Consider the following 17,970-nt stretch of genomic DNA (forward strand, 5'->3'; position numbering starts at 1 on the left):
TCACTCCCTTTTGACCTACAAAAATGATTATCCGTAAATGTTCTCCATCAAGGTTTTGTTAGAAAAGCAAAGATACTTACTTTCAAATCTCTGTGCGTGATTCCCAAATCATGGAGATACTGATAGAAGAAGAAAATAATCAGCATTTCATTTAAAATATTTTAAAAATTAAAAGAATGAAAAACCATTATAATACATTTTAGCAGGTATACTATATAACTGAATAATACAATTGCATTAAGGATATTTCAAAATTTTAGTGAAGGAAAATATAAAGATGTTTATCTTTTCAAAATGGAAATTGAGAAAACAAGGGGAGAAAAAAAAAAAAAAAAACGGAGGAAAATATGAGATACAATTTGGCACACAAATTTAGAGAATCAAAATAAGTGCAAAACATTGAAACACAAAGAATTTATCAGGGAATACAAAACACAAATAGAATTTGTTGTTTCCTTGACTGATTTCAAATTTAAAGGTGATTGGAATACGGCAGTTCAAAATAAAACACTAAAATTATTTGATATACTTACATATCAGGCAAACTATTTGTTTACACAACAAATAATTATCAAGCAGAATTTTAGTAATAAATAAAATTTATTTTTTTTTATCATTTTCATTACGTGTCTTTAAGCCAGATTATCTCCCTTCTTATATGAAAATTATCTGGTTCTTTGCTAAATTCGAAAATTGAAATACTGAAGTTTAAATGAAACCAATGTTATCTACTTAATTGTCATGTCACAGTAATGAACATATCCAAAAATTATGAAAAACTAAGAAAATTAATTATTAATGAGAACAGTTTTTGAAGACAATTAGCAAAAACTGAGTTTTGCAAAACAATTAAAAAATAAAAAATTAAAAAATCAGAAGTTCGAATCATAGCAAAAGGAGGTCAATTTTTCTGAAAACTGAAAATCTTTGGCCAATTTAGCAAAACTCAATTTTCACTAGTTGTCTTTGAAAACTATTTTCATTAATTATTAATTTTCTACCTTATTTCTCACAACTTTTGAATATGTTCATGACTGCAACATAATTCAGCAGATATCATTGGTTTCACTTGAAATTTAATATTTCAATTTTCTAATATTGCTCCAATAACGAAGAAGAACCAATCATCTCCCTTCTTATATGAGTATTATCTTCCTTATTCTAATATGAAGATACGATCCAGTTTTGTCCTTCAAAGTTCATTGACTACGAATCGTAAAATATTTTTTTTATTATTCTACCTAATAATTTTCATTTGCCTGACACGTATGTATGTCATTTTTCTGTTATTTTATTTGGAAGTGCCATGGCACTCGTATATTAATAAAAACAACCACCTAATGTTTTTTTCAGACTAGAGATAAATTGACAAATATGTCCAGACTTTAAAAAAAAAAAATTCTAATAAAAATTAGACTCACTTTGACAGCAGTTGCCATTTGATAGAAAAACAATTTTGCATTCTCTTCTTTGAGTTGTCCAATTGAACTGATACGGTCAAAAAGTTCACCACCTTCAACACTAAAAAGAAAACAAACATCATTAGACAATATCTTTGCATCAACAAAATGTTGCATCCCTCTGCCTGTTGTACAAGTATATTAATGGTGGGTGCTCCAACGAACTATAAGCCCTTGTACCCCCTCGTCATAAATACCCTCAACAAACAGCAAAATCCCACTTTTATACAGTAGAAATCTCCAGATGTTGGAAGACTTCTACTCTAATAGTTTCTTCCTCAGAGCTGCTGAACTTTGGAATTCGCTTCCGGTTTCCTGCTTCCGACTGTACTGACATGCAGAAGTGTAATGTAAACAGACATCTTGCTGCTCAGCTCCTTATACAGTAACCCTGCAATTATGTCACAAATAGTAGCCCCCTACATCAAAGTGGCACTGTGCCTTGTTTGGAGTGAAAATGTAATAAAAAAATTTTAAGAAAAGTTTCAGGCAATTACTTTTAGCAGTCTACCATAGTGTATTAAGCAAAAGGATTCCAATTAAAGAAGGTCAAAGAGTACAACAATGAAAATAATATAAATAATGAACAGCAAATTCAAAACAGATAAAAATTCATTGACAAAAAATTCCAGCATTTTCTTTTAACCAAATTTTTTTCATCTGTATCTGGTTCTCATTAAATCAACGAAAATAAGCAACACTGAGCCTAGTCAGTATTAAAATGTGTGACCATTTGGGAATACCAGGTCCTGTATATTAGGGCAGGTCGATTTGCAACTTTTCAGAAAATCAACATGGCACTGGTGATGACAGATACCAAAAATTAGATTTCTATCTTGAACAGAAAATTGAGCATTTAATTTTAAAAATTGTGTAGAAAAATGCTGAGAAATCCTTCATTTTCATAGCATTTGACACAACACTGACTTTGAAATTTCACTATTTTTATAAAAAATCCAATTAAAATTGATATATTCATATGAGATACATTGAAAAAAAAAATATGTGAATTATAATTTTAATTATGAATCACAACTAGACAAATATCTCAACTTTTACTGCATTAATGAAACAAACATTGTAAAAAAAAAAAGCTAATTAGCAACTAAGTCTTTTAAATTTCACAATTCAAAAAGATATGTGGAGATCTATTATACAATATTGTACAAGTTACAGAACCATGTATTTTAAATTTTTTATTAAACACAATAATATAAACTGTTATAATAGAACTATATTGTTCTGTATAATTTCTTTTCAAGAAAAATGAAGGTCTAATTTGCTGGCACGATGACTTTATAATAATGTATCCATATACAACTTTTTTTTTAGAAAAATCAATTAAATTTGACCGATGTTTGGCTGCAAAATTGATAGCCATAATCTTTTTCAATCTTTTTTTTTTTTTTTTTTTGAGTTGTTCACTATTTCTGGAAAAAACAACACAAAAAAACAATTTGAAAACACTTATTTTTTTATATTTTTGTGATGAAATATGAATAAAACTGACTATTGTTTGGGTAAATTGACAAAAACTAATAAAATTTAATGGATAAGTATTTATTTACCTAATGGACAAAATCGTTTGAATGCCCTCTTCTCTCACATCCAATTCATGTGAGTTTAGCATCGATATTATATTTTCCGGAAGTAGTGCAAAAGCGCTATATTTGGAACTGTTTAAAACAGTAATTTGGATTTCAGTTAACTGTTTTGTTCTCTGAATCATATTAAAATATACTGTTGGTTAAAAATATTATTGTTGGTTTGGATCTACAACCAACTAACTGCATACACTTGGATGATAAATTTGACCAGGATGTTTAATTTATCATAGTGTTTGAGGATAGACACCTTTACTTGAGGCAAATCTTGATAATTACTGATACAAAGTTTTCCCAAAGGACCAGGAAATGTTGTTAGGCTTTTTCTTGTTCCATCAATTAATTTAAAAATTGCTCTAAATGGCAGTTCTTCTAGTGGAACCTGAAAATTGTAAAATTTGCATGTTTAATAATAGAGCCAGATTGCATAATAAATACCAATATATTATTTTATTTTCCACAAAAAAAGGAACATAATTGCAGAATTAATTTAAGAGAACAAGTGTAGACTATATGCCTTTTTGACAATTTTCTGTCTTGCACTTTACTGCAAATTCATCACATCTCAAGACAGAAGTTTACAGCTACAATATATCAAACAATCTGTCCTGCATTTTTTTCACTTTGGTTGCTGCAAGAGATTTCCTGTCAATCTGTTTGGCCCTCTTATAACGAAATATATTGACATTCTGTCCTATATAACGTTCCCCTAACAAAGGCAATTGTGGATTAACTACTTGCCAAGTACTAATTAATTCCTCAGGAATTAACATAGAAATCCCACTATTTTTTAAGTGGCGATAACTGTTTGAGGAAATAACTAAACTTGATGACTTGTCATGAAGTTGGAGGTGCTGTGTCATCCAAACGACAAGGTGAACCAGCAAATTTTGTGAACCACGGGTTAAAACTGAACGTTGTGCTTTTAATGACATTTTAATCTGAAAAGTTAAATAAATGGATTAAAACTGAAGGAAACTATTTTAGGCTATCTTCCAGTTTCATATGTAAAAAAATAAGCGCTAGTTATAAGAAATAATTAAAAACTTTGTACAGTTGCATTAGATGTATTGAAGAGAGAGGACCAAACCAAATCAGAGACATAGTAGTGTTTAGTTTAAACATTTTTAGCAGACTTTAGCTCCTCCTTCGATAACATGAATTTACTCAAAGAGATTCAATTTTTCTGTCGCTGTGCCATTTTAAACAAGCGTTTAGAGTTTGAAAAACCAGTGCTTGTGCATCTATGTTACCATGCTATTTTTAATAGTATTTTCAAGTTAAATTTAATTAAGAAATTTTTGTTTATTAAATTTTTAGGTGAAAGTACAGAATAGTTAAAACACAACCTCCCATATTCCCCATGTTAAGAATAGTTTTCTAAATAATAAAGTTATTTTAGCACAATAACATAGATGCACAAATAAGGAAAACCTTTAAAGCAGTTTCCTTATTTACTCATATTAATCTTTGTGAGTTATCTGATTTTAAAACTATAATTTTAGAAGAAAATACTGCTTAAAAACAATTACTCCCTGAAAATAAAAGAAATAAACATTTGACACTAATTTTCTGCAAAGTATTTTTTTATTAAGTAGAACAACTTTAAAATTTATGTGGTTATGTTTCGTAAAGAATGTGTAGAATAAAATTGTATGGACTATTTCTTTTTAATATGAAACTGGAGTATTACCATATTTTAATAAAAATTTCAAATAGAATTTGATGTGAAATATTAGGTTGGTGCCAAAATAATGGTTTTGACATTCGTTTGAACGTCAAAAATATGCCATTATTTTTGCAGCAACCTAATAGAAAAACAAATTAAAAAAGATAAAATGAATATGTTTAAATTCACTGCAGATACTTGAAATATAATATATATTTTAAAGTCTTTTTCGTTTTTCCTTTCGAAATAATTAAGTCTAAATCGTAATGTTTTCAAATTAAATAATAAACAAACGTTAATTTTCAATATTAATAACGAGCGTGCTTTGCAACGGTGAAATCTAAAATGTTTCCGCTCCAAAAAAGTTCCCGAAATGAAAAAGCGAACTTTGGTCGCTATTATTTAAAAAACATAATTTTGCCTTTACACCTAATATTTATTTTATTAATTCATTATCTTCACTCATTTAATTTAAAAATGTAGTTTAAAATATATTCTAAATAATGATTCCATTTTCTTAACAGTCTTAATTTTCTTGGCAGTGTTCTTAGAAAGGTTTTGTATCGGAATGTCTTCGATAAGTATCAGTAATCTATAATTGAAATACTCCAATGAAAGGAACAAACGATTTTGACCAAAGTTAACACCTTACACAGCCTAACATTGCGAGTGCATTTGAAAAATTTTATTACCACACAATCATTCAATTCCGGGCACGGTCGGGTCACATTCTTGACAATTCACCGAAAAACTTTTAATCGCTTAAATTTTTCAACTTTTAAAGTCATTTCCTCAAGCGAAAATAACGATTTTGAAAAAAATATTTCGTGTAGGTCTTTTTTATGTCAAACCCCAACTATCATCACCATTGCCTCCTCACCGGGGTTCCAACATCGACCTGCCCTACTGTATATGCTCTCTGCTAATCTCAACATTTTTTACAGTTGTCCTGGAATTCTTCTGGCCATTGGAATCAGGCAGTGCAACTCAGCAGAGATGTGGTTGGAGTTTGCGCAAACTTTAGTTTACAATTACATGCACAGAAACCCTTACAGAGGATATCCATTGTTTCTTAAGACTGAACAGAAGCTATAACTTTTATCCATTCAAATTTATGACAAATATTTTTACAAATTTTTTGCAGCCAGATATCACTATTTTCTACTTAAGATGTTTTTTTATTAATTTCTTTGGTACTTATAGAGTATGAGGCACAGATGAAAATCACATTACAACTATCAGGTAAAAATTAGTATACTAACCAAAAATTAGGAAAAATAATCAAGTAGAAATTTAACTAGAAATAATATGAAATTTTTTTATAAATTTTGTAGGAGTTACCATGGACCATTCTGAAGAGTTATATGAAATAGGAAGTAACTCCTGTAACATAATATACCCCTCATCCTGTTAAGAATGACATTAGAAATAATGTTACCATTTCTACAGCTATTCTTGACATGAGGAAAAATGATGGATGGGAAGGAGGGGGGAGGTGTCAAATTACAACCGCATAGGAGAGCTATCTCTCCTGTTTTAGATGAATCTTCAGAATGGATCATCGATCGTTTTTTTTTCTAATTTTTGATGATGATACTTATTTTTGCCGGATACATAATTATATAGAATTGGTTTTTCTTTGTTAATGTAGCAATATTCAAAAACTGAAAAATTGAATTTAAGTGAAACCAATGATATCTACTTATTTCTCATGTTGCAGTAATGAACATATCCCAAAATTATGAAAAACGATTGGGTACAAAAATAATTATTAATGAAAACAGTTTTCATAGACAATTAGTAATAATTAAGTTTTGCTAAATTGGCCAAAGATTTTCAGTTTTCAGAAAAGATTTACCACTCCCTTTTGTTACAATTTTTTTTTTTTTTTGCAAAACTCAACTTTTGCTAATTCCCTTAAAAAACTATATTGATATATATATAAAAGTGAGAATGTGTGTACGTGAGGAAACTGCTCAACCTATATATTAAACAAATTTTTGATCTACAGCCTTGATATTTGGTGTATAGGATATTCAGACATGTGGAAAACTTAAATCAGTTTTAATCCCGAAAAAAAGCGCTGCTAAGAGGGAAAAATTTTTAAATTAATACTTGGGAGTCATCGGATTTTTATCTGCTTGCTGTTTCATGAATAGGTCACATTACAAATTCCTTATGTTAAAAATAAGTTTGAAAACACTTTTAAAGATTGTGTCAAGCTGATGTAATGGTTATCATACTTGAGTCATTGTCTTTCTGTTTTGGTTTTGATCTAAGCTCGATTATTATATTTTATTTTTTTTTTTACTTACAATGTGACCCGATGGGGACCGGGCGATGCCGAGTGACCTTGCTAGTCAACACGAATTCAGAGGAATTCGCATGGCTGAATTCTAATGATGATGATGGTTTGATGTTGTTTAAACAGAAATGTCTATGGGATTTTGTCAGAAAGGAAAAAAACAAAAACAAATGATAATTGTTTTATCTCATTGCTGTTATATATCTGTTAACAACGAAAAAGGTTGTTTGTAAACCCTCTGTGAGGGATATGAAGCATGTGGGTCAAGGGTAGGGGTCGCCGCCAAGCATTGTTCGACTTGGGGTGACTAATCACGCCTAATTGGTAATAAGTAAAAACCTCAGTGCAGGTGGGGGTTGAGTTTTGGTAGAGATAAGCTCTAAGAGAAAGAAAGAAAGGTGTTTGTAACCATTCTCTGAAGGAGAGGTGGGGAAAAAGGGGTTGGATTAAGAAAAAGGAATTCTAAACAGAAAAGAGTCGTAGCCAGCAAAGCGAACGACTGGGCTAGTCAAGCGCTCCTAATTTGGGAGCCCTTCAGGGCCTGATGTTATGATGGGAACTAGCCTGTGTTAATGGGAACTCTGTGACTTTACTGGTCTGGTCTTACATCGTTCACTGCTATAGTCAGTCGCCTCAAATTAGACAGTAGTTGTTATGAAGTAATGAAAACAAATAGTTTGTTACTGTTATAACCCGGAGTTCTGTTTGTTGTGGTGAGGACTCTTGATTTTGCAGCAAGCCGCAAGGACCAGAGGAGTGATTGATGTACCTGGAGACTACCTACACATGGAAAGAAAGACGATTCGATCGAGAGGAAAAGCGCCCCTCCATGAAAACACAGTGGGTAAAGACGATCAACAGGCCAACTTGTAACGAGACAAGGTACAATCAAGAGACACCTGCAACATCGAGTGGAATCCGACGAGGTTAAGGACGCCCGGTACCCGGTGTGGTTGGTGCGGCATTGGTAACGTTATAAATGGTGCCGGATCATACATCGTTATAACAAGAAGTGAGCTGTTTAGAAAAAAATACTCGCATGCACAGGTCTCAGTTTCGTTCCATTTTTTTTTTAAGGAATCTAAGATTACATTTAATATCTATGGTATTTCTGTTTATAAAAAAGAATTTTGCATTAATTAAAATATAATATTAATGCATATTTTATGACTAGGCAAAACTGGACAACCTGCTAATATATATATATATATATATATATTAGTGACCCGGTAAGACCACAGGAGAGACAACCAAGCAAAGAAAACTCCTCAGCAAAATTCATCCCAAAGCAGCAAAACTAAAGCTAGCCTGCCAGGACACTAAACATACAAATGTAGGCAAATTTGGGCATATATATATATATATATATATATATATATATATATATATATATATATATAAAAAACGAAGAACCAAATATTTTTTTTTACTTTTCATCTGTATAAGAGCCATTTCTTTGATTGCAAATATTAATCTGTCATATCTGCTTTTGTTTCGTTCATGTTGGAAGTCATGTTCAGATCAACCACAAATTTTTCAAATCTAAAAAGAAAAGTGACTAAACTAAATTTATAACTTCAATGATAAGTAAATAACGCTTGTAAAAAAGAGTGCATCCCACAACAGAAAACAGATAAAACGACAAATATTTCAAAGATTATCAGTTTCTTTCAAAGAGGAGATGACTGCAAACAATTTCTGGCAAAGAGAAACGTAACAGTTCAACTGGATGAATGATGTAACCCATTTTTTTTTTTTTTTCACTCAGTCTACAAAATTTTTCACAAAACAAAAGTTTACTCACAGCTCAAGTACGATAAAAAGATTTTCAGGAGTGTCGATGATTTCTTCAACTTCAATAATACAAGGCTGCAAAGATAAAATTGGAAATTGAACTGAAAATTTTTAACGAAACAGTTAATCTTTAAATGAGTTTTCTGTTATTAGATTACATTTCAGGATGGAATTTATGCCAAGGTCTTACATTGGAGTCAGAGCTTTAGTTAGTCCTGCAATCTAACAAATCTGTTTCTACAAGTAATAATTCATTATATATACATACACACACATATATATGACATGCCGGGCGTTGCCTAGGTGTTTGGAGATGTGTGTCGAAAAAAAAAAAAAAAAAAAGTCGTTGTAAGCAAGCAAACTCGAACGCATGACGCGAAAGCGGAAAAGAAAGTGAAAGAAAACCTGACGTCTTACCCCCTACACCATGACTCAACCGGAAGTTCGGAACGTTAAAATTAGTAAAGTCATTCCAACCAATACGATGACTTGCAAAAATGGAGACACAAAATAATTGACCCTCCTTGTAGAAAACTACCTAGTGGAGAGTGAAGGAATTAATGTTTCTAGCCAATTTTTCGATATTTGTCGTCCGCTGGGTCGAGCTTCAAAACGATACTGATCCCGTGAAAATCTGTCGCCTCTGTTGAAAGTTTTAGGCAGACATATAAACATACATACATACATTTAAACAGACAGGTGAGATTTATATAATAGATGCATATTTATGTATGGCACAATCGTGTTGACACACCGTTTCTCGTCAGATCACCAAAGTTAAGCAATGTTGAGCCTGGCCAGTACCAGATGGGTGACCACTTGGGAAAGCTAGGCGCTGTATGTAGCTTCTGAGAAGGTTGGGTGTGTGGGGCCAGCACCCTCACCCCAAAAAAAGAATTCTTATATATGCACACACACATATATATATATATGTGTGTGTGTGTGCATGTATGTATGTATATATAATGAAAAAAGAATTCCTCACTACAAAAAGTATTTACAAAGTTATAGATAGTCTATGCCCCTCCAGGGGCTCAAGACTATGATGTATATTTAGGCAGCATATTTTCATTAAACATACATTGTTGAAAAGCATGGAGAGTTTCTGTTTAATGATTTTCTTTTTGATTTTTTCCAATAAATGTTTGTATGTAGGATATATATGTGCTGTTGCATTGTTTCCACTAGCGCTTTCTACTGAAACCAGTCATCATCAGGTGTTTGTTTGTCTGTTTGGTTTAAAACATGTGGCTATTTATAGAAAAGTATGTTTGGGGAGATGTGGTCAGGTGTTTAAGGCATATCTAACTGAATGTATGTACAATATTTAAACAGGTGTATTAAAATTACAATATATTAAAATTACAATTGAAAATTTACATTTTTCCCCCTTTTCCTTCTCGCCTACTTATTGTTAATTATGTACCTAGACACTTTAAAATATTCCAACTGGATTTGTAGTTGATATTTATTGTTGGAATTTTCGTTTTTATATACAAAGCCTCTAGAATTTTGAGTCATTTTACATTGGGATCATTATGTAAGATTTTTATGTTCTCAATTATAATTTCCTAAATTCTGAGTGTGGGCAGCCATATCTACTCAATTTTTAGTAGTCAAAGAAAAAAAAAAAATTGAGTAGATATGAATTAATCTTAGAAATAAATCGAAGAAAAGTTTTCCTACAGATTTTGGTTTTCTGTAAAAGATGGAAATTCCCATAGCCGACCGGAACTTATGCATTTTGGGACTAGTCTAATTTTCAATTTTGTAAATCCTCTATCTGGCCCAAAATATACCCTATTTTCTGAGATGTACCCATAAATTGTATTCTACATGAATCCCCAATGTAACTTTCACAGTACCAGGATACCAGGAATCCTGATAAGCAACAACTATCTATTCACCAGTTGATGGTAATTTTTGTCATTTCTTTTATTGTTTTACTGAAAATTCAATTATATAAAAAGAAATAAAACGGTAATTTTTTACCTTTTTTCCAGCTTAACATTTAAAATGACTACCTTTTTTAAGGTTTTTAGGGTATGCTGAAAACATATCACATTTAAATTTTCTGCAAATAAGTAGCTTTTTCGGATATTAAGCAATGTCATTTCTTATGTTATCGCTGGTGGCCATCTTGGTACGCACAAACGCAACCTTGAGAAACCATGCGCAAACGCACATACCAAGATGGCCACTAGCAATAACGTAAGAAATGACATTGCTTAATATCCGGAAAGCTACTTATTTGTGGAAAATTTAAATGTGATATTTGTTTTCAGCGTACCCAAAAACCTTAAAAAAGGTAGTCATTTTAAAGAAAAATGTTAAGGTGGAAACAAGGTAAAAATTTACAAAATGCATCAACAATGAAATTCTTTATCTAACAGCCTAATTAATATTATTATTATTTAGATATCCTCAGTTTAAAAAAAACTGAAAAACGGGTTTGTTTTACAGATTCGAAAAAATAGTCTTGACAAGGAGTTAAAATAAATTCAAGTTTCACAATATCTTTTTTATTTCATTGTTAGGTGAAAGTACAAAATAGTTAACAAAACACACTTCCTTCCCCATGTTAAGAATGGGTTTCTAAATAATATTTCAGCATGGTAGCATAAGTGCACAAGTACCTTTTATTTGTTACTAGCGGGGGTATCCGGCGTCGCCTGGGTGTTTAGAGGTGTGTGTGTGTTTGTTCGGAGAGAGTAAATCAAAACAAAAGAATAAGCAAAGTAATAACCCTGTTTGAATGTGTCAGAAAAAAAAAAAAAAAGTAATGTTAAAACTTTTTAAAAAAAAAGAAAAAAGTAATGTTAAAACTTTAAAAAAAAAAAAAAAAAGTAATGTTAAAACTTTAAAAAAAAAAAGTAATGTTAAAACTTTAAAAAAAAAAAGTAATGTTAAAACTTTAAAAAAAAAAAGTAATGTTAAAACTTTAAAAAAAAAAAGTAATGTTAAAACTTTAAAAAAAAAAAGTAATGTTAAAACTTTAAAAAAAAAAATCGGAAAAAAAACAAAAACAAATGTGATGCAAACAAATGTTAAAATTTCTTAAAATCGGAAAAACAGAAAAAAAAAAAAAAAAAAAAAATATGTGAACCTGAGGGGGGGGGGAAAAAAAAAAAAAAAAAAAAAAAAACAGTGAACGCAAAAAAATGGCATAAATAACTGTTTTAATATAGTATTGTTTGGAAATCAAATTTGAAAAACTTGAAAATAATCTTTTTAAATCGACAAACTCAGAATAAAAAAATGACTAGTCTAATAAGATGTAAGCAGAAACAGTTTTCTATTTTTAAGAGAATATTTTAGTCAGCTCACCACATTATGTTAGAATTAGCGCTTAGCAAGCCGTTTATCTATTAATTTCTATAAATGATAACATTTTAAATAAATTTACGGACAATTAATAATTATCAAATATTTACATATACATAAAATTATTCTGAAACTATTATCTATATGAAAATGGATGATATATGCCAATTTATCTTATCAATTTTGAAATATTCTTCGTCAACTTTGTTCGGTCGTAACTTTGCTTCCTGTGGTCGTAAAAACATAAAAAACACCAGTAGAGATGGACTTCTTGTTTATATAGCATGTAAAATTTCAGCAATATTCTATCAAATTTAACCCCACACATGTGTATCCAAATGTAACGTATAAAATATAAACATTGAAAAACAGTTTTGCTGTCGTCATTTTTTACCGTCTTTTTTTTCATTTTTAACTTGGAGCATAAAAATATTGAACGCATAAAAGAAAAATAGATGAACATCATTGGAATGCTTATTTTATTCTCTTTCCATCAATATAATTCTTTTAAAAATTGGTCAACAAATAAAAAAGATGACTTCTTGAAGCACATTAGGTATATAATATTGCCGATATCCACAAATACAGCATACACTTGTAATGCTAATATATACACACACACACACACACACACACATACATATATATCTCAACCCAGCGACTGATGATGTAGGCTTCTCTAGCACCACTGATGCGTCTCATTAAGATGAAATCTATATATCTATAAAAGTGAACGTGTGTGTATCTGTGTGTGTGTGTGTGTGTGTGTGTGTGTACATTTCCCTATGCAATAACTGTCTACAGACTCGAAATTTGATATACAGGGTACTGAGATTTGGGAAAATCGATGTGATCGGTTTTCAGCCAGAAATTTGACAATTAAGGGGTCAAAGTTCAACGATATGACCTTTGAGAACTCTACCAAACTCCTGACAATTTGGAGTCTAAACACTTGAAATTTTAGATATAGGTTCCTTGGACATGGATCTAACTTGATTTGAGCCCAAAACAATAAATTTTAAGGGTTCATAATAGGGGTCAAAGTTAAAAAAAATGACCGTTTTTTTTTTTGTTTTTTTTTGCTCAGCATACACCTCCGGGCAACGCCGGGCACTCATGCTAGCAATATATCAAATAAAATATTTAAAATTTTACATACAAGTAAAATGATATGAATGTTAGAAAGATCCTATGTGGATTGACCAACTTTTCCACATCAACAAGTCTCATCATGGTTTCCATAATAATCATTATTGAATCTTCAACCACAAGGACTCATGGTGTAATGGGTAAAAATGCCAAGTAATATTCAATTCAAAGTGATACTCTTCTTCAGGTAAAGGTTCAATCTCAGAATGGAGCATGCTACCTCCATGGATTAAATAAAGGGTTTCATACGAAATTCGTTCAGAGTTCAAAGTTCAGCAAGATACACTTGAAGGTCGGAGGTTACATCAGGTTAAACATTATGAAAATCACACTCAAGATGAGAAGAATAGTCTGAATAATTCAAACAATACAAATGATCAGTCCTCATGTCAAAAATTCAGAAACAGTGATAGATCAGAATTTGCAGAATGCATAGAAAATGTTAAATGATGATGGTGGTGATGATGATGGCACTTACATGATTGACAGATTTTAATATTTTGGCTTCTATCATTATACGTGATGGATCATTCTAAAAAGAGAAGAAAAAAAATCTTTAAATACACAAAAAACAGTAAAATAATCAAATCAAATAAAAATGAATTAAGAAAAGTGGATTTATATCTGTTTTTCAAAAAAAAAAAAACAACTTTGAACAAATAGAACATAAGAAACAGTTGGGCTGAATTTATAATTCCTTAATTCTGTTTTTTTAATTCATTTTCATCCCAAACAAGGTATATTTGGGACATAAGGAGCTACTATTTGGGATCATGTCTAACAGGGAAGTGTTGGGAGTTGAGCAGTTACAGTTAAACTTCTGCAGCTTAGTACAGTCAGGGAAGCAGAAAGCAGAGAGGGAAGTCCAACATTTAGCAGTCTGAGGGGAAGAAACTATTAGAGTAGAAGGCTTTCCGGCAACTAGGGACCTTAACAGAGGAGTGGAATTTTGCTTTTTGTCAGGGGTACCTTGAGAGGTTACAAGTGCTATGAGTTCATCAAAACACATTCCATTAAAATATTTGTAAAGCAGGCACAGAGATGCAACATTGCATCAATGAGACAAAGGTTGGAACTTGGCCAATAGTGTGGGGCCTATTAAATTTGTGAGTCTAAGGGAGAGAGACGAGTGATAGATGCACCAGCCAACAATACTCCTTGCATTGTTGAATCATGCATTTATAAAGATATAAGATGCTCTCATATAATTTTTTAGCATCCACTTTCTTTGCAGCAACCATGGCAATATCCTCAATGTATTTATTCCACTTCATAATGTCTGAATGTTAAACCAAGGTTTTTTTAATAGAATATATTTGTTTTTTGCAAGTCAGTTTCTATTTAAGCCATAGTTGGGACCCTAACAGGTACTACCACTCCGGGTCAGAGTGGACCTGGGAGCAATGGCAATTAAAGGATGGTTCCACACTTCTCAGAGCCTGCAAGCTGGGGCCTCACCATCAGATATAGTTTAAGGTCATATCCAGGACCGTTAAGCCAAGGAGTTTGAAAGATAGGGTTTCAGGTAGGGTTTTATTTTTCATGGCAATTGATGGTTGAGAAGGGTTTTTTTGTAGTTGTTGAAGGAAAGAAGCTTAGTCCTAGCAACATTTATGCTATGATATTTAGTAAGTTGATTCAACATTGTATACCAGATTACCCATTAAAAAAAAAAAAAAAAAAAAAAAGAAATAATGTACTGATCAAAATTATAAAATCCTTGCCATCAACATCAAATAAACCTTTAGTATGAAAATGATTGGATTAAATACAAAAATAACACAAGCAAACTTGCGTTTACCAACAAAAATGTGAATTCAAAATTACGCATGTTAGATCAAAGTTGCTTAAAAAATGTAAATGACCTTGAACAGAAAAAAATAAACAAAATAAAGCTACCAGCAAAAATATTTTTTAAATTCTAATTGTAACATAACTGATGATGGTTGAAAGTACTTGAGCATATGAAGGTTTCATAGACAGTGCAAATAAACATTCACTAACTTGTAAAAAAAAGATAAAATTTATTCAAATTGACATAATTATTATATATAAAACTTTACAATATAATCTCAAAAATTATAATACTTTGGAATTAAACTGTCTAGGCGTCTTTGCTTGCTTGAATCTTGTCTTGGACAATTCCATCTTAAAAAAAAAAAAGGGGGGGGCGACAAGTGAAATTTTCTACACACACACACACACACAGTTCAGAGGCTAAGGATGAGGGTATATTTTGGTTTCAATTCTAGCTGATGGCAACCAAGTCATACATATATACTTTTTTAGTTTTAATCTGACTACTATATTAGGTTCAATATAATAATCAATAAAAAATTGTCTCTATAATAATAAATATGTAATCGATATTAAAATATATTTAAGCTTACAACCGGGCAATGCTGAGTATCCTGGTAGTTTATAATAAACTCTAATATTTTATGTTAATTATAAACCGACTAAATTCTACTTTAGTTAATATGGCATAATCATGTAGACTTACCGGTTCATATTAGGTTAACTAAGTTAAGCAACATTGAGCTTGGTCAGTAGCAGAGGGGTGACCATTTGGGAATACCAGATGCTGTATGTAAGAGTATCTTGACACCTTTCTGCAAGAGGTGCAAAAACCTAATGCCATCATCTTTGTTGATGGGGATATACATGCAGCTTGTGGACCGCTTATGAAATTTTATATTCCCATGAAACTTTGGAGGAAGCCGGTTCGATTCCTCTAAGGTGAGTGCCGCTTCGGTATGGTATGTACTTTAGTTGATTTCTTTCACATTGAAATACAATGTTAAATGCTAATTATTTGAAGAGGATTAATTTCTCAAATATGTTTTAACAAAGTGTTATAATTTGACCAATTTGATATTTTATCAAACTAACTTAAATCAATTCTAGAAACAACTTGGATGATGCATAAAAATTAGTACAAGTTTTTCAAAATTCAGTCAATTTGTTAAAAATAAAAAATCATAATTTATTCCTTTTTACATCAAAAATAAAATCAAAATAATTTAACAAATATGTGTATATTTCTATATTAATAAAGTAGCCGCAGGAATTTCCCTCTAGGCTACAGTATCATAGGTTTGCAACAAGATACCCCATAAAATTCAATACAGCTAGGCTAATAGCCACTATCTTATGTAGCTTTCAAAACTTTTGTAGACACATTCAATTGTGATAATAAAATACTATATTACATCCTAGGATCAACACCATCACAATCTTGTTAGAGGAAGGGGTACCTATTTTTCCCTCTTAATATTTAGACCTACCATGATCACCAGGAGGACGTTTATACATTTCACAGATTGTACCCTTACACCAGCTGTAACTGGCTCATACATGCATATGCCATTATCTTTCCTGTAGTGGAATAAAAAAAATAATAAAGTCTCCCTCAAGAAAATCCATTGCCTCTGATTGGTTACCTGCTAATTCTCTTATTCTGGAATTAGATCATTCTAAATGAACACTTCAGAACATTACAATATAGTGTCGCTAAAACAAATACTTCTCCACACACCATCAATTTCAATTAATAGACAATTTTCAGTATATACCAACCGTGAACAAATCATCCTCGCCTTTTACATAAGTAATGACTGTTTAGCTTTTCTGCTAAGACTAAAACATATGCAAACATACAATACATATCTTCTACATTCTTCTTTCTTTCTTTATGGTCGTCACCATCAAATGTCAACAACATACGAGTAGTTGTTGACCGATATTATATCAGTCACAGTTTAATGATTAATATTTGCTTTTTTCCCTTTACACATATAATTTTACACGTTAACTAACTTGTTAGGATAACACTTTCTTTTATCATTCTGATCGCCTTCAGGAGAGGGTGAAAACATGCCGCGGTATAATTAAATACTGGAAACCCAAAAATTTTAATACAGTGATTCTAACAAAATGTTAGAGAATTATTGGCATTTTAACATGCATTGCTAACACTTTACTTGCGCATATGGAACTACCATAAAATGTTAAACACATACTGCTCTTTCCTTGCTCAGATGGAACTCTCAAAATGTAAACACAGCATGGGTTTTGGAATCTAAATATGCACAAAATACTGACATGCTACTACCTCTCCCTTCAAAAAACATCCCTCAAAAGAAAAAACAAATTCTTTTATAAGTACCAATATTTAATTTTCTATTTTTGAGCGATTATCAAGGTTTAAATGATACAATGTTTTTGTTTTTTTTGCATTTTTTTTTTTATTCCTGTTGACAATTCGATTACCTAAGCTTCAAAGCTGTGACATATCATGTTGACATTTTTTTTTTTAAACTGAATAAACGCTTTCAAATAAGTTAAAACACAAATAATATTATGCAGGTAAATTTCAACATATATTTTATTGGCTACAGAAACTTATTTGTTATATATTTGTTTTTTTATCACTTTTACTTTCTGTGGAATATATTATTTAGATGTGCTAGAGCTACTAAAGTCGTTTTATTGTTTATTTTAATAACATTTTTTGTGCCAACAGACTCAGTAGATCACCCATGTAAGAGGGAATATTTAATAAAAATTGGGAGTTTTCTTTAGTAAATATCTTTTTAGGCATGGACTTAGAAAGATATTTGCCAAAAATAACCTCTCCAAACTTCTGAGTAAATTCATTTTATT

At 31.0% G+C, this 17,970-nt stretch overlaps 1 protein-coding gene across 1 annotated transcript in view; it reads right to left on the minus strand.

Moving 5' to 3' along the window:
• LOC145278625 (serine/threonine-protein kinase Chk2-like) overlaps positions 1 to 17,970 on the minus strand; it is an 85,356-nt gene that overhangs the window by 15,777 nt on the left and 51,609 nt on the right. Inside the window, exons 7-10 of the mRNA XM_080130675.1 lie at positions 13,784 to 13,837; positions 8,843 to 8,907; positions 1,422 to 1,521; positions 81 to 119 (exon numbers count right to left, since the gene is read on the minus strand). Of these exons, the coding sequence (XP_079986801.1) occupies positions 81 to 119; positions 1,422 to 1,521; positions 8,843 to 8,907; positions 13,784 to 13,837 (258 nt within the window). The remainder of the gene's footprint in view (positions 1 to 80; positions 120 to 1,421; positions 1,522 to 8,842; positions 8,908 to 13,783; positions 13,838 to 17,970) is intronic.

This window comes from Euprymna scolopes, chromosome 1 (assembly GCF_053919585.1).
Source record: "Euprymna scolopes isolate OS-2025 chromosome 1, ASM5391958v1, whole genome shotgun sequence".
NCBI lineage: Eukaryota > Metazoa > Mollusca > Cephalopoda > Sepiida > Sepiolidae > Euprymna > Euprymna scolopes.